Here is a 27839-nt window from a genome sequence, read left to right as displayed (position 1 = left end):
TGGGTAATAAATACTGGCCTTACCAGTGATGCCCACAGCTAGAGAATGAATTAACGAATATTGAAGTTTATTTATTTATATTACTGTGATATCTCTAATCCTAAACAAAGAAGGTGTTTGCAACAGAAAACTCCTGTCCACTGTAATGTCACCGCATTTGAAATAATGGTATGTGGGATAAGAATAAATTAAGGCTCTGCATTTACCTTTTTGGCAGCAGCAAGGCGTTCTCACAGAAAACACCTGAGTACAAAGGTGCATAACATCTTAGCTCACTCAGGATTTTAGCAAGGGTTGAATTTTTAAATAGTTTTGTAAGTTTAGAAATAGTCAGGAGTGTAAAGCGTTGGATGGACTAGATAAAGTTTCAATAGCATTGATTATCACTGAAACTTTAATGAGCTTGATTATTGTCATGTGTGGATGACTAGGCCCATGCTAGTACAGACTAGTAACACTGCATTTTACTTTCAGTCAGGATCTTTTAATAGAACACAGGACTGTATTCATAGATTAATAACAGCATTTAACAAATTTCCTAAAAATGCTGTTTTCGGCTGTCTTGTTTAATGAATTCTGACAGAATGTCACTGTGAAAATTGGGAGGTAGGTACAGTATTTCCATAAAATACGCTGCTCCCTCGTCATGAAATGTTGCTGCTGTGACACAGTCATAAATAGTTTGGATGCATTCTGTTACCCTTGAGATTTCCCATCACAATGGAATTTCACATGGAGTTGACATTTTGTGATGTTTCTCTTCCCTTCTCTTCATCACCTCATTAAAATCTTCTGCTTCTATTTTCTGTTTTTCTTGTAGTTGCAGCAACCTGTCCTCTTCTTCCTCTTCCATTTTTGCTTGGAACTCTTTTCTCCACTGTCAGGTGAATAAATTAAACACATTAAAGTGTTATGCATTATTTAAATATGATGAAATGTAAATGTAAGCAAGTGTTTGTGTTTTTTCCCAATAAAATCGCATTCATTCCTTTATAAATGTGGATCATGGAATTTTTAATGGGAAAAAGCAACACGAGAAGTGTTACAACAGAAGTCAAATTGTTCAGACAAAAAGTGCACACAGATGTTTCGCATCAGTTCTTTCTTTATTAATGACCCCAGACGTCAAGCGGGCAGACACAATAATAACCTGGTGCCAAGGGTGTAGGGAGTCCCTTAACCTGATACACAAGGCATCACACCTGTACAGAACAGGCTAGATGGGCCAGCTAGTCTTTTCCTGGCTGACGTTTTTGTATGTTCGTATGATCAAACACTGGTCCACCTTCAAGTTCTGGAACTCTACAGTGGGCTTAATCTTCCTCCCTGTATGATTCCCAGTTAAAGTGCATTTGTGGGGCTAGAATGGAGCTGCTGCATTTTGTTAAAGGACACTTCCAAAATGTCATTAAGGTATGAAAGTGTGTGCTAAATGTACAGACAGATTTCATATGGAGTCATTAACTATAGTAAAGTTAAAGGGTGTAAATGACCAGTTGAGAAATCATGGTGTCTTCCAGTAGAGCTAAGAAATGAGCAAAAGGAAATCCACATTGTCCAGGCAAGGAAGAGTGAAAATAACCTTGTCCTCAGAAAGGGTTGGATCTGTCCTGCAGCTGAGAAAGTAACATGAGAAAATAGGGAGGAAGATAGAGAAAAAGAAAGCTACTAGATTTTATGTCCTAAATACGCAAAATAGTTTAAAAACCATTTTAGTACTAGAGGATCTCTCAGACTGAACAACTGTGAGGGCAATCATGTATCTTCAGAAACCACATATCAGTAAAGAGGAATCCAAGAAAAATGGTCTGAACAGTCAATTCAGTCTTTAAAACCAAAGGCAACACCACTACTCTGATTGGTCAATATATTTCTTTTCCTGTTAACTAATAATGAAGGAGCTTTTTTGATGCAGACTGACAGGCAGGGGAAGAATCAAAGGGTACTGACAGTTAGATCCAATAAACACTGAGAGAGCAGAGTTAATCATATCACGCAATGCTGAGTTTGCACTCTAGATAGTACTGACTAGTACAGCTTCTGCAGGGCTGATGAAATCCCCCCTGACCAATCCCACTTCTGAGATTGTTTTATGGACTTTGAAGGTTTGGGCTGAATACCGGTGTGAGACTACTGACTTACTTGACTCTCTAGCTCTATCCTTTTGGCAAAGTCATTCCTGTAGAATCAATAACCAATGCAGCAACTTGTTTAATAGTTCCTGGCTGAAAATTCAAAACAAATGTCAAAGAACACTATGCTGTGTTCAAAAAAAAGCACTTTAAGTGCTGATAGTAGCCATCTGTCACTGTGAAAATATAACTGCATTTGGAACAGCATTTGAAGTCAGAGCCTGCCTGGGGACTTTCACACCTTCTCACAAACTTCTTTTCACAGAAAGACAGTCACAGACTTTTAACAGCATTGTAAAATAAAAGAGTAATTGGTTATCAACATGACAGTGAGAGAAAGGACAGTTCACTGTCATCAAAATGAAAAATGAACTGAAGACTCCACCTTGAAGGGTGCATTCATGTAGTACTGTAAAAGGAAAGTTAACGTGAGTGATAATCCAAAGTTACAAATACTAAAACATCTTAAGGGATATTGAACCTTATACTTATCCCGAGAACTACATCAGTTCACACTTGCAGTTTTTGGAGGATGCGGGGATTAAGAAGAAAAGCAGCAGTGGAATAGCTGTATTCAAAAAAACAATGCATCTTTAGAAAAAGAAACATTAAAGATCATAGAAACATAGAAAATAGGAGCAGGAGTAGGCCATTCGGCCCTTCAAGCCTGCACCACCATTCAATATGATCATGGCTGATCCTCTATCTCAACACCATATTCTTGCTTTCTCCCCATACCCCTTGATGCCTTTTGTATCTAGAAATCTATCTATCTCTTTCTTAAGTCATAGTCTTAAAATTGCCTTTTTTACATAAGATTACATAGGATATACAGCACAGAAACAGGCCATTTGGCCCAACCAGTCCATACTCCTCTCGAGCCTCCTCCTGTCTTTCTTCATCTAAATCTATCAGCATAATCCTCTATTCCCTTCTCCCTCATATGCTTGTCTAGTCTCCCCTTAAATGCATCGATACTATTCACTTCAACCACTCCCTGTGGTAGCGAGTTCCACATTCTCATCACTCTTTGGGTAAAGACGTTTATTCTGAATACCCTACTGGATTTCTTGGTGACTATCATATTGATGGCCTCTAGTTATATTCTTCCCCACAAGTGGAAACATTTTCTCTATATCCACTCTATCGAAATCTTTCATAATTTTAAAGACCTCTTAGGTCACCCCACAGCCTTCTTTTTTCAAGAGAAGAGACCCAGCCTGTTCATCTTTTCCTGAGATGTATACCCTCGCATTTCTGGTATCATCCTTGTAGATCTTCTCTGCATCTTTTCCAGTGCCTCTATATCCTTTTTATAATATGGCGACCAGAATTGTACGCAGTACTCTAAGTGTGATCTAACCAAGGTTCGATACAGGTTTAGCATAACTACTTTTCAATTCTATGGGCTAGATTTTCCACTTTTTTTGCATGCACAACGCCCACTTAATGTCCATTTTACCATTGAAATGACATATAACGCCTATATATTGCCTATTTAGCCACAAAATGGAAACTGTCGGGCATTTTACGGAAACCTATTGCCGAGCGTTACTTTCCCCATGTGCGTAACGCCGGGAAAAAATAATATCATCCGCCCACTTTTTTTGGGCTGAATCATCAGAATGGGTGAAATCAATGTCCATAATATTGCCCAGCGTTACTTTCCGCATGGAATTAACGCCGAGATTCAATAATACCGCCCGCCCATTTTTTGTTTTGTTGTAAAGAGCACATTTGGCGAAACTAACGCCCAGGAGATCACCCACCGTCACTTTCACCACCTCGCACACATATCGCCCACAATATCGCTCACCCAAAAAACCGCCCAGAAAAAGTGCAACTGTTCTGAACTAAAGCCAGCGGTGTGGCTGCCATTTTTAAAATCGCAGTTCGCTTCATTCAAAAGGCTGCTTCAACTTCGGGGGAGTTTGCATTGAACCTGGAGTTCTTCTCAGGTGAAGTGACCATCTCAACCGACATATTTTCAGACTCTGGACTATTGGGGGTTTACTCTAGGTGTATTTTAGTGAGAAAATTATTGCTTCTGATCAATCGCTATTATACTTTCATTGCAATGGGGCCAGCCATTTCTCATCCTGCATCGATTAATACGCAGATGTTTCAGAGTGCAGATAGCTCAATGTGTGACGCACATCGTTATGTCCCCAATTTAAGACATGCAAGAATGAGGAGGAGGGCCAGACCATACACATACCACATGTACAGGGAAAAGAGGTCTTACCTCGACATGTCTGACCACACCTGCCTTCGGAGACTGCGCTTCCATAAGGTGGGAATCAATGAAATATGTGAGCTGATTAGGCCACATATGCAGCCTGCCATCAGGACATCAGTGCCGGTCAAGATCAAGGTCACCGCAGCACTGTCTTTCTACGCGTCTGGTTCCTTTCGGGCCTCTGCGGTCGAGATTTGCCCTCTGTCTCACCATGACACCCATCGCTGCATTAGACAGGTAACAGAGGTCTTGTACGCGAGAAGGATGGACTTTATCAGCTTCCCCATGACCACAGAGGCTCAGACTGACAGGGCAGGAGCATTCTACTGCATTGCTAAGTTCCCCAGGGTGCAGGGAGATATACAGTGCACTCACATCGCCATGCGGCCAACTTCTCAGGACCTGGAGTGTTTTCGGAACAGAAAAGGATTTCACTCCCTGAAGATCCAACTAGTTGTCGACCACAACCAGATCATCATGGCAGTGACTGCCAAATGTCCGGGCACCTTCGATGAGGCTCACATCCTGTGTAAGAGCGCTGACTCTGACTTGTTTAAGAGTCAGCCACAAGGACAATGCTGGATGCTTGGTGATAACCGATGTGGTCTAGCCACTTGGCTGATGACCCCACTGCGTGACACCCACACCGGGGCCGAGAAGCGATACAACCAGAGCCACAGAGACACACGTAATGTGTTCCAGAAAACATTAACTGTGCTTAAGCAGCGCTTCAGATGTCTTGACCACTCAGGAGGGGAGCTACAATACAACCCTGAGCAAGTAGCTCAATTCGTGGTTGTGTGCTCCATGCTGCACAATCTGGCTATCAGGAGGGGCCAAGAATTGCCAGAAGGGACTGATGCTCCACCTCAGGAGAGAGAGGAAGAGGACGATGAGGGGCTGGACGCTGACAGGGCCAGACAATCAGACTGGCTATGCAACCATGCCCAGACCACAGAAAAGGGCCCGTGGTGGCTACATAGCTGCAAGACTCTTACGTGAGGAGCTGATATCCGAACAATTTGCGTGAAAGAACATTGCTGTGAGTGACAACGCTGACACACTGCTGTGTGTGTGCAGCTCAGACATCAATGGTGCCCATCACCTTGGTGCCAGTTAAAGTTTACGTTGATTGAAGTTAAGTTTTTTTTAAGCCTTTCATGTTAAGGAATCACCAGTGTGTAACGGTCCAGCTATCTGAGACAATACGCAACAAGGTTATGTTCAATAAAAAATGTTTTATACCAACATTGGTCTGAAATGATAAGTATCACAGGCAAAAAGACCCAACCCCCGCCCACACCCCACTTTTTCCACCATTGACATCAATCAAATGTTCAACATGTTCAGCAACACAGAATAAAGATGTAAAGCAGGAGGGTGGTCCCCTCCCCCCATACATTACAGCAAATTGCATACACCCCGATGGAGCTATAACACAGCCATCACCTGCGACATGCACCTCACTTTCCTTCTCCCCTCCCCTTCTTCTCCCCATCTCTACACCTTCCCCTCCTTGCTCCATGGCGCCTGGCGTGGGGGGTGCCGAGGGGGCAACATTCACTGTGCCAGCAGTGTTCCTGGCTATCGCATCCAGGGCCTCCGCCATCCGCGGAATGCACTCAGTCATGGTGGCCAGCTGTTGGGATATGTCCCCCAATCCTTCGATGAGCTGGTCACCAATGTCTACAGTCCTCCTGGACAACTGTACCCACCTCTCTGCTGTCATGTGGCGCTCGTGGAACAGACCTGCTGCGTCCATGAAGCCTCCGCGGGGTTGGCGCCATCCTGGGGACAAATGGGGTGCCCTGTGGCGAGGTGCTTGGGGCCGGTACCTCCAGAGTGGAGGCAGGAATGACCGGAGGACCACTAGATGGCCTTGGGATGGAATGGCTTCTGGAGCGTGGCGATGCAGTTTCCTTGAAATCGGCGCTCTCATCCGTGGAGAACAGACCCAACGGATTGACAGATGAGAATCGGACCTCCTAAGCACCAGATGTAGGATCGTCCGGAGAGTCTCTGGCCTCTGTGGTCTTGCCTGGGGCCGTGCTGTTGGCTGAGCTGTAAAACACAAATGAGGCTATTAGAGGAGAAGGGGATGATAGGGTCACAAGGTAAGTCCAGCACTACACACAGCATATGCACGACAAAAGCACCACCGCTGTCAAGATGATCACAGACATCACATTTCATGACCATCAACACAGTTGCATTGCAATGATTTTCATTAGGCCAGCATTATTTCTAGGACAATTTTAGAAATCATCTATCATATATGATTGTTCAGGTATGAGTGGGTTTGGCATCTATTTACTTTACATCACGCAATGGTGTAAGCTTTACTCACATGGCATACTTCAGGGTCTGCAGATCCGTGGCTGTCCGGGTGTGCTTTCCCACGAGTGCGAGCACCCACGCCTCCGTCTCAGTGATGTTGCTGGGGACTGGTGGCCCCCCACCCGTTTGCCTCTGCACGGACCTCATCGTCGATAGCTTCTTCTGTAAAAGTTGACAGGACGACATGGCATGAGACCATTGTGTGATATCATTGCTAGGTACTGTCACAGAGACTGATACAACACATAACCGACAGATGTAATCATGCTTATTATGATAATTATCATTCTTTACCTAAAGACATGCACCGTGACCGCAGGCTTTGAGTAAAACATTCCCGGTAAAAGTGAAAGACTTCACATCTGCTGAAAGTCATTCATGACTGTTACAAAGCAAATTATATAAATACATAAGTACATGTAAATAAATGTAATACTTACTCTTGCGGATTCCACAAGGTCACTCCATCATTTGTGGCATTGGTTGCCCTCATGCATCTCATTGGTCGCTGACGAGAACACTTCTGCTATCTCAGTCCATATCTTCTGGTAGGCCTTTGGGGTGGGCTTCCCACGCCCTCCCTGTGTCAAATCACCCCAGCGTAACTCGACCTCCTGCAGGAGGGAGGCATTTGCCTCATCTGAGAACCTCCTCGCTCTTTTGCGCCCTCCAATGTGCTCCTTTCCCACCTCACTGCTCTCTCCAGCATCAGTCTCCACAGCGTGCTGTGATGCCTCCTCCTCTCCCTCCATTATAGGCCAAATTCGGGCAAATATGTGGCTGGTAACAGCTACTTTTTGTTTCCCTATTTGCTGCAAAGCTCCAAACTCTCCCTTCTTCCTCCCACACACCACACTCACACGCGCCTTCAGTCCCTCTCAGCTCCCTCTCTCTCTGTCTCCTCTGCTGAGCATGTCATGATAACCCTTGACCTCCTGAATCACGAGAATCGAGCGTTGCCATGCCGTTGCTAAGGACGGCGCCATTTTACGGCAGAAGGTCAACAAGATTTAACGCTACCGCCCATTTCATGTCACTCGCGGTAACGCCCAATTTAAAAAATGGAGACTAGGTGCTTTGAGAATGGGCGACAAGCCGGCGATATGAAAACACATTTTTACCGCCCACGCCAGAAATAACGCCCATTTTGGGGCGATAAGCACGAAAGTATAAAATCTAGCCCTATACATCTAAAATAAACCCTAGTGCTTGGCTTGCTCTTTTATGGCCTTGCTAACCTGTGTCGCAACTTCTTATAGTGATTTGTTTATTTGTCCTTCAGGATCCTTTTGTTCCTCTACCCCATCTAGACTCACACCCTCCAAGTAATAAGTGACCCCCCTATTCTTCCTACTAAAATATAATACCTCACATTTATCTGTGTTTACTGCCCCCCAAATTTGATGTCATCCGCAAATTTAGAAATTGTGTTTTTGGTTCCAAAGTCTAAGATGCCGAAATTGCCCTCCACACCAAACGGGGCGCACTTATTGTTTTGTTAGTGTTCTGTCCACCCCAATGCATGGGGCGTATAATCCGGCGAAATTCAGGACTGTATTTTTTTTTACAGTTGGAGCGATGTTGCAGTCGTCAGCAGGGCAGAAGTGAGGCCGGATCAAGCAGCCGTCACTCCAAGTCATCAGCGCCCCACTGATGACATCAGCGTGTTGCGCTGACACGTCACAACATCCCTCCTCTTCAGTGAAAGAGGAGAGCCGCTGCGAACTCTGCAGTCACTTTATTGGCAAACACTGGGCCATCAGGGATGGTTTTGGCCAGGCCAATGGCTTGGCACCCAAGAGGGGGTGCCAAACTGCCTGTCGGTGGTCCAGCTGAATCCGTGGGCATAATTGTAAGGCCTACCTGGCAGTCGGCCGACAATAAAAAATAACATGGAGTTGCCGGCAGTATGACCTCCCATTTAAGGGCACACGCGCCGCCCAGCCACAGACAGCTCCCCACTGAGGAAAGTTGTCAGTGGCACTGACCGGCGGTGGTGGTGTTCCTGTGAGGCAATTCTGCACTAGGGTCGGAAAGGGGGTCGGCGCCGGTTGGTCAGGGGTTGGCACTTGCCCGACTTGACTGGAAAACGGGCGGTGCAGTAACTCGTTTCCGCTGCTTCAAGGGGTCTCCGCTCCATTCCCGCCTCTTAGAGTTAGGGTTAGGGTTAGGAGGCAGGAATGGAGCTTATGGAAGGGGGCAATTTCGGCCCCTAAATCGTTAATGTAAATTGTGAGCAACAGTGGTCCCAGCACTGATCCTTGTGGAACACTACTACCCACGGTGAATAGCTACCCTTTACCCCTACTCTCTGCTGTCTGTCTTGAAGCCAGCTAGCTATCCATTCTGCTACTTGTCCTCTGACTCCGCATTCTCTGACCTTGTTCATCAGTCTATTATGAGGCACCTTATCGAAGGCTTTTTGAAAATCTAGATAAATTACATCTACTGCATTACCATTGTCTGCTCTCTCTTATTTTTTTCAAACAATTCAGTGAGGTTGTTCAAGCAACACTTTCCCTTTTGAAATCCATGCTGACTCTTCATTATTATATTTTTGGTTTCTAGATGTTTTTCTATTTTCTCCTTTAGTAGGGATTCCATTATTTTTCCCACCACGGATGTTAAGTTGACTAGTCTATAATTCCCTGCTTTATCCCCCTTCTTAAATATAGGTATTACATTAGCTATCTGCCAGTCCTCTGGCACTACACCTTTTTCTAACGAATTATTAAATATGTGTAGTAATGCTGTTGCTATCTCTTTCCTAGATTCTTTTAAAATGCGTGGTGCAATCCATCTGGGGGTTTTATCCTCTTTGAGTTTGATTAATTTATTTAATATATCCCCTCTTTTTATTTTAAATACACTTATCTCATTACTAATCTCATCATCCAATATCATGCCCACCTGTTCTATCTCCCTAGTAAACATTGAAGTGAAATAATTATTTAATATTTTTGCCATCTCTCTATCGTTACCTGTGGTATTATTTAGTCCCATCTCAAGCTTCCTTTTTTATTGACGTGCCTGTAAAATATTTTACTATTTTGTTTTATGTTCCTTGATAATTTAATTTCATAGTTCCTCTTTGCCTTCTTAATTGTTTTTTTGACTTCGCTCCTAATCTCTTCATATTCTCCTTTATCATGCACTCCCCTGCTGTCTATGTACTTAATGTATGCCTTTCCTTAACCTCAATTGTTCCCTGATGGCTTTATTCATCCATAGAGTCTCATTAGTGTTTAGTTTTTTCTTTCTTTTTAGCTGAATATATTGTTCCTGCACTCTGTTGAACACCATTTTAAATGTTTCCCATTGATGTTCTACATTGTTGTTTGCCAATATTGTTGCCCATTTTATTTTCTCAAGTTCTATTCTCAGCCCCTCAAAATCAGCTTTTCTCCAATCTATTAATCTGATTTTCGTCCTTTACAATTATCATTTTAAACGTATTGCATTCTGGTCACTATTGCCTAGATGTTCCCCTAATTTTACTTCTCTTGTCTTTTTCTTTTAAGTAATATAAAATACAGCATAAATATTTATTTTACTCGGATATTATACGCCCTTTTGTAATTATGTGCAATATAATAACTACAGTGTCCTTTGACAAAGTGACTGAGCACTGGGACAAGTATCAGCTGATCCGAGAGAATCAGCATGGATTTGTGAAGGCAGCTCATGTCTGATGAATCGAGTTAAACTTTTTGAGGAGGTCACGAGCATGGTGGATCGGGAAATGGATGTTGTCTATATAGACTTCCATGAAGGCATTTAATAAGGTTCCGTACAAATAATTATCAGTAAAAATGAGAATGCACAGTATTGGAGGTCACCTTATGACAAAGGTCAGTAAATGGTTCGGAGACAGAGAGTAGGGATAAAGGTTAGTTCTTTGATTGGTGAGCTGTGACAAGTGGTGTTCCCCAGAGATCTGTACTGGGGCCTCAGCTTTTCACCTTATATATTAATCTTGGATGAAGAAATAGAGAGTAGTATAGCCAAGTTTTTAGATTACACTAAGTTAGAGGCACAGTAAGTTGTGTGGATAGAAGCAGGAAGATACAAAGGGACATAGACAGACTAAGTAAGTAGGCAAAACTATGGCAGATGGATATCAACGTGGGGAAGTGTGAGGTCATCCACTTTGGATCGGAGAAAGACAAATCTGAATATTTTCTTAATGGTGAGAGACTCGGAGGTGCGGAGGAGCAAAGGGATTTAGGCGTCCATGTACACAAATCACTAAAAACTAATGCACAGGTACAAAATGTAATCAAAATGGCTAATGGAATGTTGACCTTTATCACAAGGAGGATGTAATCCAAAAGTAAGGAAATTATGCTTCTGTTGTACAGAGCCTTGGTCAAACCCTACATGCAGTTTTGGGAACCAAACTACAGGATACGTATGTTGGTCTTAGAAGGGCAACAGTGCCGAATGATACCAGTGCCGAAAGGGTTAAATTATAAGCATAAGTTGCATAAACTTAGCTTGTTTCCTCTGGTGTGGGAATCCAGAACAAGAGGGCATAATCTTAAAATTAGTGCTTGACCATTTAGGAGTGAAATCAGGAAGTACTTTTTCCACACAATAAACCCAACAACAACTTGCATTTATATAGTGCCCTTAACATAGCAAAACATCACAAGGCTCTTCAGAGGAGCATTATCAAACAGAATTTGACACCAAGCCACATAGGAGATATTAGAGCAGATGACAAAAAGATAGGTAAAAGAGATCTGACGAGAAAATGCATAGCTCCCCGTTTGGGGATGATAATTTTTCAGAGAGCGTAAAAGTATTGCTGGGTGAAAAAGATTTGCAGCTGACGGGAACTTCCACTTTAGCGCTCCAAGAGAGAAATGGTGCGCTAAATCAAGCGCTACCACTTCCCTTAGAGCGCTAAAGGGAGTGAGAGGGGCGGTATCGGCAGAGCGCTGAGCAATGCTCAGTACAGCACTACCGTCTGTACAGGCTCCTTCCCTCCCTTAAAGGGAAGGGCCAATGCTGGGGTGAATGAGTTTTTATGCTGTCTGTGTTAGGCCACAGCACGTGTTCTACATGCATAGCAGCCCCAAGCACTCGAAGAGAACAGGGGCTAAGGAAATCAGGAGGGACCAGAATGGGGAGATAAATAAATGTTTCCTTACTTAATCACCACTGTTGTTAATTAGCACTCCCCAAGTGACCAGCCGAGGTGACAATGCCTCCTGCAGCTGCCGTTGTTGATGCCCGGCAAGGCTGCAGGAAATGGGAGCGAATATTGCATCCAGGGCGGTAACAAGGCACTGTGCACTGGCACTGGATGACATCACGATCTCCAGGGTGCAAGAGAGCGAGGCAGTATGTGTTAGGGCCAGTGCAAACATGCAAGGGTTCACCACATCTGGTCGGCAACCCGTTAGCGTCCCGTTACCGCTCCCCCCCCCCCCCGCAGGTGCTAACGGGAGGCACAAACGATGCCAATTTCTCCCATATAGGTTTTAAGGAGCGTCTTAAAGGAGGAAAAAGAGGTAGCGAGGCGGAGAGGTTGAGGAGGAGAATGCCAGAGTTTAGGGCCTTGGCAGTTGAAGCACAGCTGCCAATGGTCGCACAATTAAAATAGTTGTGAGCAGGAGGCCAGAATTGGAGGGGCACAGATTCTGGAGGGTTGTAGGGCTGGAGGAGTTTACAGAAATAGGGAGGGGCATGGCCATGGAGTGATTTGAAAACAAGGATGAGAATTTTTAAATCATGGCGATGCTCAACCAGGAGCTAATGTAGGTCAGCAAGTACAGGGTTCTGGATGAATGGGTGTGAGTTAGGACACGGGCAGCACAATGTTGCATGACCTCATGTTTACGTAAGGTTGAATGTGGGAGGCCAGCCAGGAGTGCGTAGAAAGAGTTAAGTCTAGAGGTAACAAAGGCATGTATGAGGGTTTCAGCAGCAGATGATCTGAACAGGGGTGGTGTCGGGCGACGTTATGGAGGTGGAAGTAAGCATTCTTAGTAATGGCGCGGATATGTGGTCGGAAGCTCATCTTGGGGTCAAGTACGACACCAAGGCAGCGAACAGTCTGGTTCAGCCTCAGATAGTTGCCAGGGGAGGGATGTGGTCGGTAGCTAGAGAACAGTCTGTGGCGGGGACTAAAGCCAATGCCTTTGGTCTTCCAATATTTAGTTGAAGGAAATATCTGTTCACACAGTACTGGATGTTGGAAAAGCAGTGTGACAATTTAGAGACAGTAAAGAGGCCAAGAGAGGTAGTGGAGAGGTCGAGTTGGGTGTTGTCAGCGTACATCTGGAACCTGACGTTGGGGCCGAATTTGATCGCCTATTTCTCGGCGGCCCCCGGGTGGCACCTATCTTTTTGCTGCCCGCTGCTGCCGGGTCCCGTCGGGAGCCATTTTCGGCTCCGTTGTGTGAGTGGCAGACAGCGGCAGTTGCCGGGCATGAGCGAGAGTGAGTGGCCGACGTCATCAGTGTGCGACAGTTGGAGGCCTCTTCACTCAGAGGGCCTCCAATGCGCATGCGCAAGACTTTGTGATTTTTTTTGTTGTAGTTTTTCTCTTCAGATGTGTCGTCATTTTGGGGCCATTTGAGGCTGATTGGTGTACTGCGCATGCACATAAAGGCACACCACTTTATTCCACCTGTGAGTGAGAGAGGGGAGAGGAGAGAGTTGGCATTTGAGGCACAAAGTTGGCATTTGAGAGGCGAGAGGTGGAGGTTGTAGAGGAGAGAGTTGGCGGTTGGGGAGGACAGAGTTGGAGGTTGCAGAGGAGGAAGTTGGAGAAATTGAGACACACAAACTGTTGAGTACCCATTCATTTCATCGTTGATGATGAGTGGCCAGAAACCAGCAATGAAGACCAGCAAAAGCAGGCCCAGAGCTCCATGGTTTAATGAGGAGGAATTGGAGGAGCTAGTAATGGAGGTGGAGCGCAGGTACAATTACCTCACCCAGGATGGTCGTGGCAAGCCTCCACTAGCCCAATACCACCGCATTTGGAGGGAGATCGCTGAGATTGTGTCCGCAATGGGCAAAGTTGAGCATGATGGGGACCAATGCCAGAAACGTTGGTGGTGGCAGCAAGGGTGAGTAAAAATGTATTCGTCCCCTCCTGCCCAACGCCAAAAGTGTTGTGCGCCAGATGTGTGTGTGTGCGGGAGTGTGCGTAGGGGGCATCAGCAAAGGGGCTAAAGGCTGCAACGTTTCTTTGTGCAGAAGAAAAACGCATCCAAGGCAGCAAGCCTGCATGGGACGGGAGGAAGACCAGCAGAGGTGGTCAAATTGAGCAGGCTGGAGGAGCGTGCGTCGGCATTGGTGGGTGACCGACGCCATGCAACCACAAAGGTTGGTGCAGATCCACTGCTACAGTCTGGTAAGGTTATACTAATCTGTGGTCTGAGCCTCGCTCATGGCATGAAAGGACATGCAATGTTAAGTCACTCACGGTTTATCGCGCACTTTGTTGCCGAGTATTGGTGTGCCCATGTAGAGATGCAACTCCTTGCTGGCAGAATGTGAGATAGCACAGCTCACATCTCAGCTTGACCAGCACCACCCCCACCCCACCCTACAGATTGAAATATCGTCCTCTACAGCACAGATCAAGGCACACCATCGACCTCTGGCCTTCAGAGAAGCCATCAGACCCCACGTCTCCCACGCTGATGTCACCCCCAGCCCAAGTCAGCAGATCACTCCTCCACCCCAACCCCCGCCCCCCCAGATCACCAATTCCCACTGCTCCCACCTCCCCCACCCTGAGCCAAGAAGAAGAGGAGAGAGAGGAGGGAGAAGAGCCCGTCTTTGAACCCCTTGAGGTCCAGGAGCAGGAACAGGATGACAATAGCCTCCTGCCATGTGAGCCAGGTGTCAGCAGAACCTCGGCGTCGGCCTCTGAGTTCCTGGGGCTTGGAATGGCCTCCATACTGGAAAGCTGTACCAAGGGCAGAAGCCGTGGCACAACGGCAAGCAAGGCACCAGAATCCACCAACGGTGAGAAACCACCTGAGGATCCACCACGGCTCTCTGCAATTCTGAAGATGGTCCAGCTATCACGGACAACCGTGCAGATAGGTCGCAGTATGCTCCAAACCATGACTGGGATAGCTGGTAGTTTGGCCACCTTCACCCAGCAGCACGGTGACAGGACCGGCTCATCGCTGTGCTGGAGAGCGCAACCTAGAGCGTTGAGGTGATGAGGCAAGAGATGGCTTCTGGATGCGAATTGCAAGCCCCGAGCCCAAGGCAGACAGATCCGGAGGAGCAGGAGATCCCGGCGCCTTCGGTCACGCCCCCTGCTTTCTCATCAAGACGCACAGGTCTGCAGACATCCCGCTGCCCTCCAGCTCAAGCTTGTCAACCAGAGGCAGTGAGGTGCAGGGAAGCGGGTTGTGTGGTGTAGGCGGGGCAAGGAAGAGGAACTTGGGCATGGCTTCAAGGCGGGGGAAGAGAGGTGGTGGTGCCGGGTGGAGGGGTGGTGTTGATGGGGTAAATGATTGTAAATGTAATAATGTTATGTAATCTCTATGTGCACTCACATTGTTAACCCTCCCTTGGTGAGTGTCTGATTTTAACATCATGTATTTTGCCTTGTGGGAAACACACTTCTGTCCCTCAGGTCATCTGCTTTATCAGGAATATCTTCCCCTCCACATATGACTGCACTGTATAATGGGTAGGGTCATTATGCCATTGCAACACGCTTTATGTGCTGTGAGGGTTATTTGATGTGTCAGATTAATTACGTCTCTCAGAATAGACTTATGTCCATCACCACAACAAGGCACGCGGGCAGGGAAGTGGACCTGAGTCCCGTGATCGGATCAGCCATGATCGTATTACATGGCGGAGAAGGCTCGAGGGGCCAAATGGCCTACTACTGCTCCTATTTCTTATGTTCTTATTTACAGGTCTTTTGTGATGAATCAGAACAGATTTAATGAAGTAGTTTCCTTGCAGTACAAAGAAAGACACATTAGCAAGGCGATAGTGACAGTCTAGTCATTGAAACCTCAACGGTAGGCCACTGAGCATTGCACTGCTCCCCAGTCATCAAGATCCATGGTGCAGCCCTGGTCAACGTGGACCATTTCCCATACCTCGGGAGCCTTTTATGAACAAGAGCAGACATTGACGGCGAGATTCAACACCGCCTCCAGTGCTCCAGTGCAGCTTTCGGCCGCCTGAAGAAAAGAGTGTTCGAAAACCAGGCCCTCAAATCTGCCACAAAGCTCAGGGCTGTAGTAATACCCGCCCTCCTGCATGGCTCAGAGACATGGACCGTGTACAGTAAACACCTCAAGTCGCTGGAGAAATACCACCAATGATGTCTCCGCAAGATCCTACAAATCCCCTGGGAGGACAGACGCACCAACATTAGCGTCCTCGACCAAACCAACATCCCCAGCATTGAAGCACTGACCACACTTGATCAACTCCACTGGGCAGACCACATTGTCCGCATGCCAGACATGAGACTCCCAAAGCAAGCGCTCTACTCGGAACGCCTTCACGGCAAACGAGCCAAAAATGGGCAGGGGGAAAGTTACAAGGACACCCGCAAAGCCTCCCTGATAAAGTGCAACATCCCCATCAACACCTGGGAGTCCCTGGCCAAAGACCGTCCTAAGTGGAGGAAGTGCATCCAGTGGGGCGCTGAGCACCTCGAGTCTCATCGCCGAGAGCATGCAGAAACCAAGCGCAGGCTGCGGAAAGAGCATGCAGCCAGCCTGTCCCACCCACCCCTGACCCTCAACGACTATCTGTCCCACCTGTGACAGAGACTGTGGTTCTCATATTGGACTGTTCAGCCACCTAAGGACTCATTTTAAGAGTGGAAGCAAGTCTTCCTCGATTCCGAGGGACTGCCTATGATAATGAGTCACTGCGGCGCTTGTCTCCTGTGTTCTATTGACAGTAGTCCTTTCTCAGTTTGGTCTGTAATCGCACTGCCCCTAAAGTCGAATGGCTATAACTTTATACCCTTTTCCTCCCATACAAATGTTGTCAGAGTCTGCAGCTGTCTCAGGCTTACAATAGATCATTCTAACCCTAACCCTCTCACCCGCTATGTAGTGCTTCCTTGAGAACTCTCACCCTCTATGTAGTGCTTCCTTCAAGGAGTTCTCAAGGAAGCACTACATAGCGGGTGAGAGGGTTAGGGTTAGAATGATCTATTGTAAGCCTGAGACAGCTGCAGACTCTGACAACATTTGTATGGAAGGAAAAGGGTATAAAGTTACAGCTATTCGATTTTAGGGGCAGTGCGATTACAGTGTGTCACAGAATTAATTAATCAGCATGGATGGACAAAATGTGACTTTTCACTTATTCATAATTATTTTGCCTTCACCATTGCACTTCTCAATGAAGGTCTTTCAGCAAGGTCCAAGAAAAAAGTTTCCATCAACCTAAACACTTTTCAGTCACTTTTATCACATCCATATTAAACATGACCCTCAGCAATAAAGTAAAGCAACATCCACCTAACTTTTTTCCAGCAGTCCCACTCATGACAGTCCAGCATCTGCACCATAGCCGTGATGTGCTGTGCTGCAACACTCGGAGCCCTTCTCCCTGCCGCCCAACTCACGGCCAGCTCAGACCTGCTTTATATGAGTGGTCCTTCTGGGGGGCGGCAGGTCGATATGAGGCCAGCATCCTTGACCAAAATGGCCGATTTGGAGCATCTGGCACGGGCGGGTGGTATGACGCGCTGGGCGGAACCTGGACGGCAGATGGGAGGTTCCGGAGGAATCGGCCGAAAAACATCCATTTCCAGCGGATCCTCAGTGGCTGCGGACACAACCTGGACCAAATTCGGTCCCGTTGTGTTTTTAGATGATGTCACCGAGGGCAGCCTGTAGATAAGAAATAGGAAGGGGCCAAGAATAGAACTTTGGGGGACTCCAGAGGTAACGGTGTGGGAGCAGGAAGAGAAGTCATTGCAGGTGATTCTCTGGCTACGACTGGATAGAAATGAATGGAACCAGGCGAGTGCAGTCCCATCCATCTGGATAATAGAGGAGAGGTGTTGGAGGAGGATAGTGTGGTCAGCCGTGTCAAAGGCTGCAGACAGGTTGAGAAGGATGAAGAGGGATAGTTTACCCCGAGGAAGGATAGAAATCTGGAACTTGCTCCCTCAAAAGGTTGCGGATGCTGGGTCAATTGAAATTTCAAGACTGAGATCGAAAGATTTTTGTTAGGTAAGGGTATCAATGTAAACGGATCAAAGGTGGGTAAAGAAATGTGGTACAGATCAGCCACGATTTAATTGAATGGCAGCACAGGCTCAAGGGCCTGAATGACTTACTCCTGTTCCTATGTATACAGATCTGGAAACATTAATGATTCCAAAATGTCTCTTCAAATCACAATCCTGAACATTCCACATTAGCAAAGGTTTTTCGTCTCATAAATGTTTCATGAACATTAACATTGCATTCTAAATATAATTTGATTTGTCAGTGAATTGTTCTCAATTTATGCACCATTTGTAATGTCTCAAATGTTGTTTCTGGTATGGTACACTATTTCACTGGTAACTTTAACATTACAGGCACTATTTAAATGCAATTTATTGTTGTTGTAATAATTTAGGTACAAGTCTTCTTATAAAGAATAACATCATGACAATCAGCACAACTGACTTTATGCAGTTTGTCCTTCATAGAGTAAGTTCAGTTCAAAAAAAGAATAACCTTTGTAAAATAATCAGTTTCTTATAATCATCTGGAGCACAAATGTAACTTATAATTAACCTGAATTACTGGTATTATTGATAAAACTTTACCTGATCTTCCACTATTCTCCACAGATTGAAGTTTGTACGAGTATTGAAATCAGGTAGTGATTCTTGATCTGCTTGTGCTAACATTATATCTTGCCTGAAATAAAGCATGATATGTATAGTCACATTAACAATTTACTCTCAGAAAAACTGAAGAAAACAGGAAGAATTAGAGAGTAAGAATAATCAGCGTTACAGGAAGCAAAAGAGAATTTTGTTTTGGCTGTGACCCACGCCTTAGGAGATGACATTTACAGAAATCTACATAGAACATTTACAAAACAGAGGAAGCTTGATCTTATATTCACCATCTAATATGTGTTGGTGCGCGTTACTGTGCTTTTTGCCATCGCTTTAGAATTGATTGCAGTGCAAGATTAGTTATCACCAGGTTAAGGTCACTCTGAGTCAGTATTTACATTTCTAAAAAGCTTCGTTTAAAAAAAAGGTAGTCCAGATACATACAAGCACTCTTGTTGGAGTACCATGCATCATGGTCCAGGAAGCACAGTCAGATTGAAGTCGCTTTAAATAACAAAGATTTAGATGTACTTAACTCAGTGGTAGTTAATGCATTTTAATTCACTCAACCCATCCACAATGGCCAAATGCAAAATTAGCATGTCACTATAAAAATGATAAAGTATCTTATACTTCTCACCTAAGTGGATATATATTATTATTTATCCTATTTATATTGTTCAAAAATATCTTATTTACATAATGTTTGCAGATGTGAAGACTAGAACTAATTCTTTATTCCATTTCGTCCAAATAGTTACTTTAGTTAGTCCTCTAAAATAGCGTGGTACAATAATTTATCAAGGGCTTATCAATGTGACTCACTCATTGATAGTGTATATTTATTTCAAAATCAGATGGTCAGAAAGGAGCTAAAGAGGGGCACTGTATTTGTTATTGCTGTTTAGCAGTAAGACTGCATATCAGAACTTATAACAATCATATGCATTTCTTGTTTATATTTAAAATCCCCAAACGGCTGTCAAAAGAACATTTAAATTATCTCCATGAAAACTTCTTAAAATATACATGATGACTAATGGGACTGTATCTGCCCATTACTCAACATTAAATCCTGAGGCTGGATTTTTTTAAATGATGGACAAACATTCTAGAGAGAAGTGAAAGGCACTTCACAAAAAGACCTGTGAGACATTAAGGTCTAGAAATTGGATAAGGCCCAAAAACAGGCGCAGGCAGCGCGAAGCACTATGTGCCCACGTCTGTTCAAAGTAGTGTAGGCAGCATGCAAAATTTGCTAAATGCAAAACGTGCTGCTGGTTGGCTTAGTGCTGAATGGTGGAGGGGAGCAATATCAGGTGCAGTCTACTGACTAATAAAGTTTGGTCTAGGTTCTCCGTACTAATTAAAGGGGAGGTGCTTTGTTGCAGATGTACCTCATTTTCATTGTGGAGAGAGCCATGGCAAATCAGTCAGGGGAAAGGGTGAGGAGATTTTCAAAATGCGGCACTGGAGGCCTTAGACCTGGGGGTTCAAAGATGCCGTCAGGTCCTCTCCCGACTGAGGGGCACAAGGCATTCAAGGCAGAACACCAGACATCTGTGGGAGGAGATTGCTGAAGCCGTCACTGCGACAAGCGTTGTTCCCAGGACCTGGATCCAGTGCCGAAAAAATTATAATGACGTTACATGAGTGGTCAAGGTGAGTGAATGCATCATGAAATGCCATATCCCACCATCTGCATCACAAGTCTCACACACTGCTCAATGCACCACACGCCCATCACTTATCTACCAACAATCTCTAGCCAGCACCACTCATATATCATAATTATGGCTTCACTTCATCCTCACAACCTTACCACTGCTGCAACATTCACACCCACATCTCACACCTTGCACACATTGTCAGCTATTCAACCATGACAGGCACATTACCCAAACACATTGCGGTACCCTCACTCACACACTTCTCTTTCTCTTGCAGGCCAAGGTGGCACATGAGAGGAGGGAGCAACAACAGATGGGAGGCGGCCAAGCCACAACAGAGAATCTGCTGGACCTGGAGGAATCAGTGCTTGAAATTATTGGAGGAGCATTGATGGAGTCTGTGGCGAGTGGAGAAGTTGAAATCGTTGCTGATGATGACGGTATAGTTATACCTAATCGTTCTTCTCACATCCCACTTCCCCCTCATCCCCCAATCGCTTCTCGCTTACAAGCTGCTAATGGTGTATGCATGGATATCTTTCTTTGTTCAGAGAGAAGACAATGAAGTCCCTGCTCCTGGTGTAGAGAACCTCTGTGACCTCCCGGACACAGCGATGAATGGCGAACTGGGAGATGTTAGCTATGTCTCCTGCTGCAGACGGCAGGGATCTGCTGGCAAAGAAATTGAGGGTCACAATGACCTTGAGGGCCATTGGGAGAGCTGTGGTCACCCTGCTCTGAGGCTGCAGGTCTGGTTATAGGAGGTTTCAGAGTTCTGTGACCACCTCCTAATACACTGCTCCTCACTTAAGTGGAGGTAAGAGAAGTGCTCTTGGAAGACCCTTCCTCTGCATGCATCTTCTCATCTTCTTCGCTGCCTCCGCTCCCTCTCGCAAAGAGCATAAGAGAGACTGCAAGTACAGCCCCCATGACTGTGAGCAAGTGATGTGAGCAGAAGCCTTTAAATGAGAATCAAGGCATTCTGCACTTGCAGCAACACTCCCTGTGACCTCAACAACTTTAAACAAGAGTTGCAGAAACTGAGACAGAACCAGTAAAACTAAGAAATTGTCAGCTGCAGGTTGTTGATGATCCCTTTAAATAGTGCAGCTGGAGGCTCCTTCCTGCTGCTGAACGCTTGGTCAGCTGGTTGTGATTAAGAGAGGACGGTAGGTGGAGAGGTGACATCAAAAATGGCAGATCGTGTGTAAAATGAACATTACACACTCACTGGTGTCACAATCTGCCTTATTTCCATTTCTCTAGCGAGCGCTGCCGAACTGCCCAAAATGGCAGCTGCCACTGCGGGATCGACAAGAAGCAGGCGGAAGTGAGTCGGCTGCCATTTTTTCATCAAAACAGGCTTTAACGGCCGTACTAAACCCCTAAATTTGTCTGGCCATCTCAATGACCTGCAATTGCCCACTTACCGAACCTAATGCTATCCTCAAAAATCCCTTCACTTTTGGCTGCTCTTGTGAATTACTGTACCTTGCTCCCTAAGGCAATAACCCTTTCTTTAAGCTTACTGATCAATAGACAGTTTTTGCAACTTGTCACTTTTTTAATGTATCTTGGGTTCTCATTTGTGAGCATTGCACAGTTAACACACTCCACAGCCTCTATTTTAATTGTACTTTTCTCAGATGCTCCCCATTCAATCTTGTTTCTCCCCTATGCCCCTGTCATGTTTCCAAATCTATTGACTCATTTTTACAGAAAAGATATGGAAAAATTGTTACTTTAACTCATGGATTTTTTAAAGCATGCTTTGTTCAGAGAAGTTAAAAAAAGCAAAGCGGTGGGGAACCGGCATTGTCAATTTCTGCCCATACTTCCAGTTCCAGTAAAGCAATGAATGTTTTTTTTAACTAATTTTTTTGTTGAATTACTATAGCTGGGAACTAAGAACAGATGTAGTTCAAAATGAGAATTATGTTAAATTTTTTCTTACCTGAGCGAAAGACATGTCACTTTTTTTCCCACGTTCAATTGTTTCTGAAGTGGAGGCCTGGAATGAATGGGTTGTTGTGGCAGCATCCGAGGCAAAGGGATATAAGGAACCACAGGAGGCAGGCAGAGCTGAGATAGAACGCTTGCTATTCGCCAACCCAGAAAGTGAACCGCTACTGAGCTCCTGAGAGATTGTGATGTTTTAGAGCTTGCATTAGTGAAAGGATTTATTGGGCCATTTAACTCTGCCTAGGAAAACAGAAAAAAGGACATCAATACAAATTAAGTGTAGCACAGATAACCAATATTTGTTCATCACCTATGTGTGAGTAGAACATGTAACATGGTTGCAATGAGATACATTGACCCGGAATTCGCGGTTGGTAGTACCAGCGAACGAACAGCATTCGCTGTTATTACTGCTTTGAAACTGACCGCAACTTCAGGATGTAGTGCAAGCGCATCCTAACGCGGAAATCCTGAAGTTGTGGTTAATCATTCACTGCTCCGACACTGGCTGCACTGTGCACCCACCACACCCCCAGCCAACCAATAGCCGGCAATCAGTGTGATCTGTGAAATCAGAATGAGGAAAACTTGGGCTTTTCTGCACTATTACCGCTGTTAAATACCCCATTAAAAGTTAGATACTTTTGGATACAATGTAACTGGGGTTTTAGCAGCATACTGACTGCTAAACAAATGCTATGACTCTGAAAATCTAATCTTAATTGTCTGGAGTGTCAAATTTATCTATTTTAATAAAAATTAAAATTTCTAAGAACCTTTAAATTTTTTTTTTAAGTTTGTACATCTTTATTTCAGGTTTGCCTTTTCCCCATGTGAGAGCCCCAATCTTTGTTTTGCTCTCTAACATTTTTTTAAAAAGTTAGAATCAAAGGAGCTTATTTACTTCCCGGTTCCCTGTCTGTGAGAATTCTGCATTGTGATTGGCTGCTTAGACAGCTTGTTGACATCACAGCAGCTTGCGCTATGGGATTGCCACTAAGCTATGTTAATTTCAAACTGCAAGTTGGAAAAGCTGAACTTTTCGCCTCAGAGATCGTGAGATCTTTGTGGGAAGCTTACTTCAAGGCCAATGGTAAATGCATTTGCTTCGCTGCTGACTGCAAATTATAGGCCGTGGTCAATCATGGGTTTTTTTTTAACCATTTTCCCAGGGTTTCTGCAGCTCTGCCACCAAGGTTGTGATGGATGAGCAAGTGAACTAGCTTGGAAATTCAATCCCAGGGTATCCACATTTTTGGTCTTATTGGGCTACTTAGTTGCTTACCATGGAGGCTCACTGACCACATATAACTCTGTTCAATGAACATACACAAAAGCCATTGTCGCAACCCCCAACCCCCAACGATTTAAGTTAGCTGCTCCATTTTAGGAGCAGAATGCAGAGGGGTACAGGCTGGTGTTCGGACACCTCTACGAGAACAGAAATAAATGCACATCATTTCTAACTGAATGCATTTTTCAACCATTGAATAGATATTTTTAAACTATTTTCTTGACCTGTCAGTGTTTAGTGCAGCAAATCATTGGTAAAGAATCTAATGGCCCAATATTCCAGTAGGAGTGCAGACAGAAGTGGTCACCGATCAGGGACTGAAAAACAGAGCAGAGTCTGTGCTCTATGATTCTAACCCAGGTCTACCCTACTTTTAGATGACAGCTCAATGGTATCACATTTACCTCAGATTCAGAAGGCTGTGGCTTCAAGCCCCATTCCAAAGACGTGACATATAGGGGTTATATTACTGGACTAGTAATCCAGCAGTCTGAACTAATTATCTAGAGACATTCAGTTAGAAATGATGGTCATTGATTTCTGTTCTTGTAGAGGTGTCCGAACACCAGCCTGTGCCCTACTGACTCCCCCTCTGCATTCAGCTCCTAAAATCCCACCACGGCAGCTGGGGAATTTAAATTCATTAAATGAAATAAATCTGGACTAAAAATCTAGTATCAGTAATCCATCATTATAGACAGTCTCTTGACATATGAAGAAAAACTGGATTGACTAGGCTTGTATTCAATGAAATTTAGAAGAATGAGAGGGGATCTTATAGAAACATATAAAATTCTGACGGGTTTAGACGGGTTAGATGCAGGAAGAATGTTCCCGATGTTGGGGAAGTCCAGAACCAGAGGTCACAGTCTAAGGATAAGGGGTAAGCCATTTAGGACCGAGATGAGGAGAAACTTCTTCACTCAGAGAGTTGTGGGCTTGTGGAATTCTCTACCACAGAAAGTTGTTGGGGCTAGTTCGTTAGATATATTCAAAAGGGAGTTAGATGTGACCCTCACGGCTAAAGGGATTAAGGGATATGGAGAGAAAGCAGGAATGGGGTACTGAAATGCATGATCAGCCAGGATCATATTGAACGGTGGTGCAGGCTCGAAGGGCCAAATGGCCTACTCCTGCACCTATTTTCTATGAAGCGAGGATGACTTACTTCCATGCCAAAAAAAGGATGAGTTCACAAGTGTTTCAATGAATATTCCAGGTCCTGAACTACATCCTAAGGGTGGAAAATGCCTGTGCGTGGATTTTTTTAATGTGGGCTGGCCGTTGCACACCAGCCACCACACAGGTTTGACAGAGCTAGGTCTTGTTCCAGTGGCAAGGGTTATCCATGACTACTGGAGACTTGCTCTGCTGCACGGACCTAGTGCGCACACATATTGCAGTGTGGGCTGGCCCATGCTGCCCCTGGGCCCTCGCCTCTTCTGGCCCCGAACTCACACCTCTTCTGGGCCCCGATCACGTCCCTCTACAATCTCTTGCCGCTCCTTCACCCTGATCTCGCTGCTCCTGCTGTATCTGCCCAGCTCCAATCACCGACCTGGATCTTGATGACGTCCCTCTTCATTGCCGTCGCCCTCCTGCATCAGCTCGTGCTGTACTTTGCAGTGGTAGGCGCCACGCTGCCCATGGCCACCTCTCGCCGCTCCTTTTATGGCCCCGACCTGCCGCTGATGGACTCTTGCAGGTTGGGGCCGCCGACCATGAAACTACCGGATTGTCGTAAAAACCCATTTTGTTCACTGATGTCTTTTAGAGAAAGAAATTTGCCAGCTTTACCTGTTCTAGCCTATATGTGACTCGCAGCAATGTGGTTGACTCTTAACTACCCTCTGAATTGGTGGCTCACCACCACCTTCTCAAGGGCAATAAATGCCAGCCTTGCCAGCGACACCCACATCTCGTGAACGAATAAAAAAACATTTAGCTGACTTCAGTGCAGTAATGAGGAACTGCTACACTATCAGAGATGCCATCTTTCAGATGAGATGTTAGACTGAAGGCTTGCCTGACCCCTCAGGTGAATGTGGCATTTTTTGAAGGAGGGCAGTGAAGTTTTCCTAGTGTCCTGGCCAATATTTATCCCTCAACCAATATCACTAAAATTGATTATCTGATCATCTAACACATTGCTGTTTGTAAGGCTTGTGTGCAAATCACAGCAGTGAGTATACTTGAAGAGTACTTCATTGGCTATTAAGTGTTTTGTAACAATCTGCGGTTGTGAAAGGCTCTTTATAAATGCAAATTCTTTCTTTCTTCAGACTTTAATAATCCTAAGATTCAAGAGTTCACAAAGTTTATAACTGACAATCTATAAGGAAGGCATGGGGTTCTCCAGAATACCTCTCCGCCCCTACATTCCACACACACCTATGTGCTGCTAGGAACAACTGGGGGCAAAGATTCACATATCAGTACTACATCATTTGGATCAGAATTCCCCATTTGATTACCACCTACCGCCCTTTCTCAGCTGATAAATCAGTATTCCTCCACGTTGAACACCACTTGAAAGAAGCACTGAGAGTGGTAAGAGCACAGAATGTAATCTGATGGACTTCAATGTCCATCACCAAGAGTGGCTCAGTAGCACCACTACTGACCAAGCTGGCCATGTCCTGAAGGGCATAGCTACCAGACTAGGCCTACGACAGGTAGTGAGAGAACCAACAGGAGGGAAAAACCTACTTGACCTTATCCTCACCAATCTACCTGTCCCAGATGCATCTGTCCATGACAGCATTGGTGGTAGTGACCACCGCACAGTCAATGGTTAGACGAAGTCCTGTCTTCACACTGAGGACACACTCCATCGTGTTGTGTGGCACTACCACCGTGCTAAATGGGATAGATTCAGAACAGATCTAGCAGCTCAGAACTGAGCATCCATGAGGCTCTGTGGGCCATCAACAGCAGCAGAACCGTATTCCACAAGAAACTGTAACCTCATGGCCCGACATATCCATCACTCTACCATTACCATCAAGCCAGGGGACCAACCCTGGTTCAATAGAATAGCATGCCAGGAGCAGCACCAGGCGTACCTAAAAATGAGATGCCAACCTGGAGAAGCAGCAACACAAGACTTGCACACTAATATGCGGAAGCAGCATGCTATAGACAGGGCTAAGCGATCCCACAATCAATGGATCAGATCAAAGCTCTTCAGTCCTACCACATCCAGTCATGAATGGTGGTGGACCATTAAACAACTGACAGGAGGAGGAGACTCCATGAATATCCCCATCCTCAATGTTGGCAGAGCCCAGCACGTGAGTGCAAAAGACAAGGCTGAAGCGTTTGCAACCATCGTCAGCCAAAAGTGCCACATGGATGATCCACATCGGCCTCCTCCTGAGATCCCCACCATCACAGAAATCAGTCTTCAGCCATTTCAATTCACTCCACGTGATATCAAGAAACGGCTGAGTGCACTGGACACAGCAAAGGCTATGGGCCCCGATAACATCCCGGTTGTCATGCTGAAGACTTGTACTCCAGAACTAGCCGTGCCTCTAGCCAAGCTGTTCGAGTACAGCTACAACACTGGCATCTATCCGACAATGTGGAAAACTGCCCAGGTATGTCCCATCCACAAAAGCAGGTCAAATCCAATCTGTCCAATTACCGCCCCATCAGTCTATTCTCAATCATCAGCAAAGTGATGGAAGATGTCGTTGACAGTGCTATCAAGCGGCATTTACTCACCAATAACCTGCTCACCGAGGCCCAGTTTGGGTTCTGCCAGGACCACTTGGCTCCAAACCACATTACAGCCTTGGTCCAAACATGAACGAAAGAGTTGAATTCCAGAGGTGAGGTGAGAGTGACTGCCCTTGATGTTAAGGCAACATTTGACCGAGTGTGGCATCAAGGAGCCTTAGTAAAACTGAAGTCAATGGGAATCAGGGGAAAAATTATCCACTGGCTGAAGTCATACCTAGCACAAAGGAAGATGGTTGTGGTGGTTTGAGGTCAATCATCTCAGCCCCAGGACATCGCAGCAGGAGTTCCTCAGGGTAGTGTCCAAGGCCCAATCATTTTTAGCTGCTTCGTCAATGACCTTGCCTCCATCATAAGGTCAGAATTGGGGATGTTTGCTAATGACTGCACAGTGTTCAGTGCCATTCGCAACTCCTCAGATAATGAAGCAGTCCATGCCCACATGTCGACATTCGGGCTTGGGCTGATAAATGGCAAGTAACATTCGCACCACACAAGTGCCAAGCAATGACTATCTCCAACAAGCGAGAGTCTAACCACCACCCCAAGACATTCAATGGCATCACCATCGCCAAATCCCCCACCATCAACATCCTGGGGGTCTTACTCCTGACTCCCCAAAGCTTTTCCACCACCAGGTTTTCCTATTTCC

The 27839-nt window shown here is 45.3% G+C and overlaps 1 protein-coding gene across 4 annotated transcripts in view; it reads right to left on the bottom strand.

The window, feature by feature from the left end:
- Nucleotides 1-479: 479 nt before the first annotated feature.
- The window catches only part of tmem232 (transmembrane protein 232), a 243252-nt gene continuing 215892 nt past the window's right edge, over nucleotides 480-27839 (bottom strand). For 3 of the 4 annotated variants that reach the window (XM_070865244.1, XM_070865252.1, XM_070865265.1), the window contains 3 exons: nucleotides 22142-22389; nucleotides 18500-18593; nucleotides 480-877 (listed from right to left, as the gene is read on the bottom strand). In XM_070865244.1, the coding sequence (XP_070721345.1) occupies nucleotides 716-877; nucleotides 18500-18593; nucleotides 22142-22389 (504 nt within the window). In that variant the 3' untranslated portion in view covers nucleotides 480-715. Of the gene's footprint in view, nucleotides 878-2125; nucleotides 2226-18499; nucleotides 18594-22141; nucleotides 22390-27839 lie in introns of those variants that run through there. The other variant, XM_070865259.1, reaches the window with a different exon arrangement.

This window comes from Pristiophorus japonicus, chromosome 1 (assembly GCF_044704955.1).
Source record: "Pristiophorus japonicus isolate sPriJap1 chromosome 1, sPriJap1.hap1, whole genome shotgun sequence".
NCBI classification, from domain to species: Eukaryota; Metazoa; Chordata; class Chondrichthyes; family Pristiophoridae; genus Pristiophorus; species Pristiophorus japonicus.
This window is presented reverse-complemented; position numbering and strand designations above follow the sequence as displayed.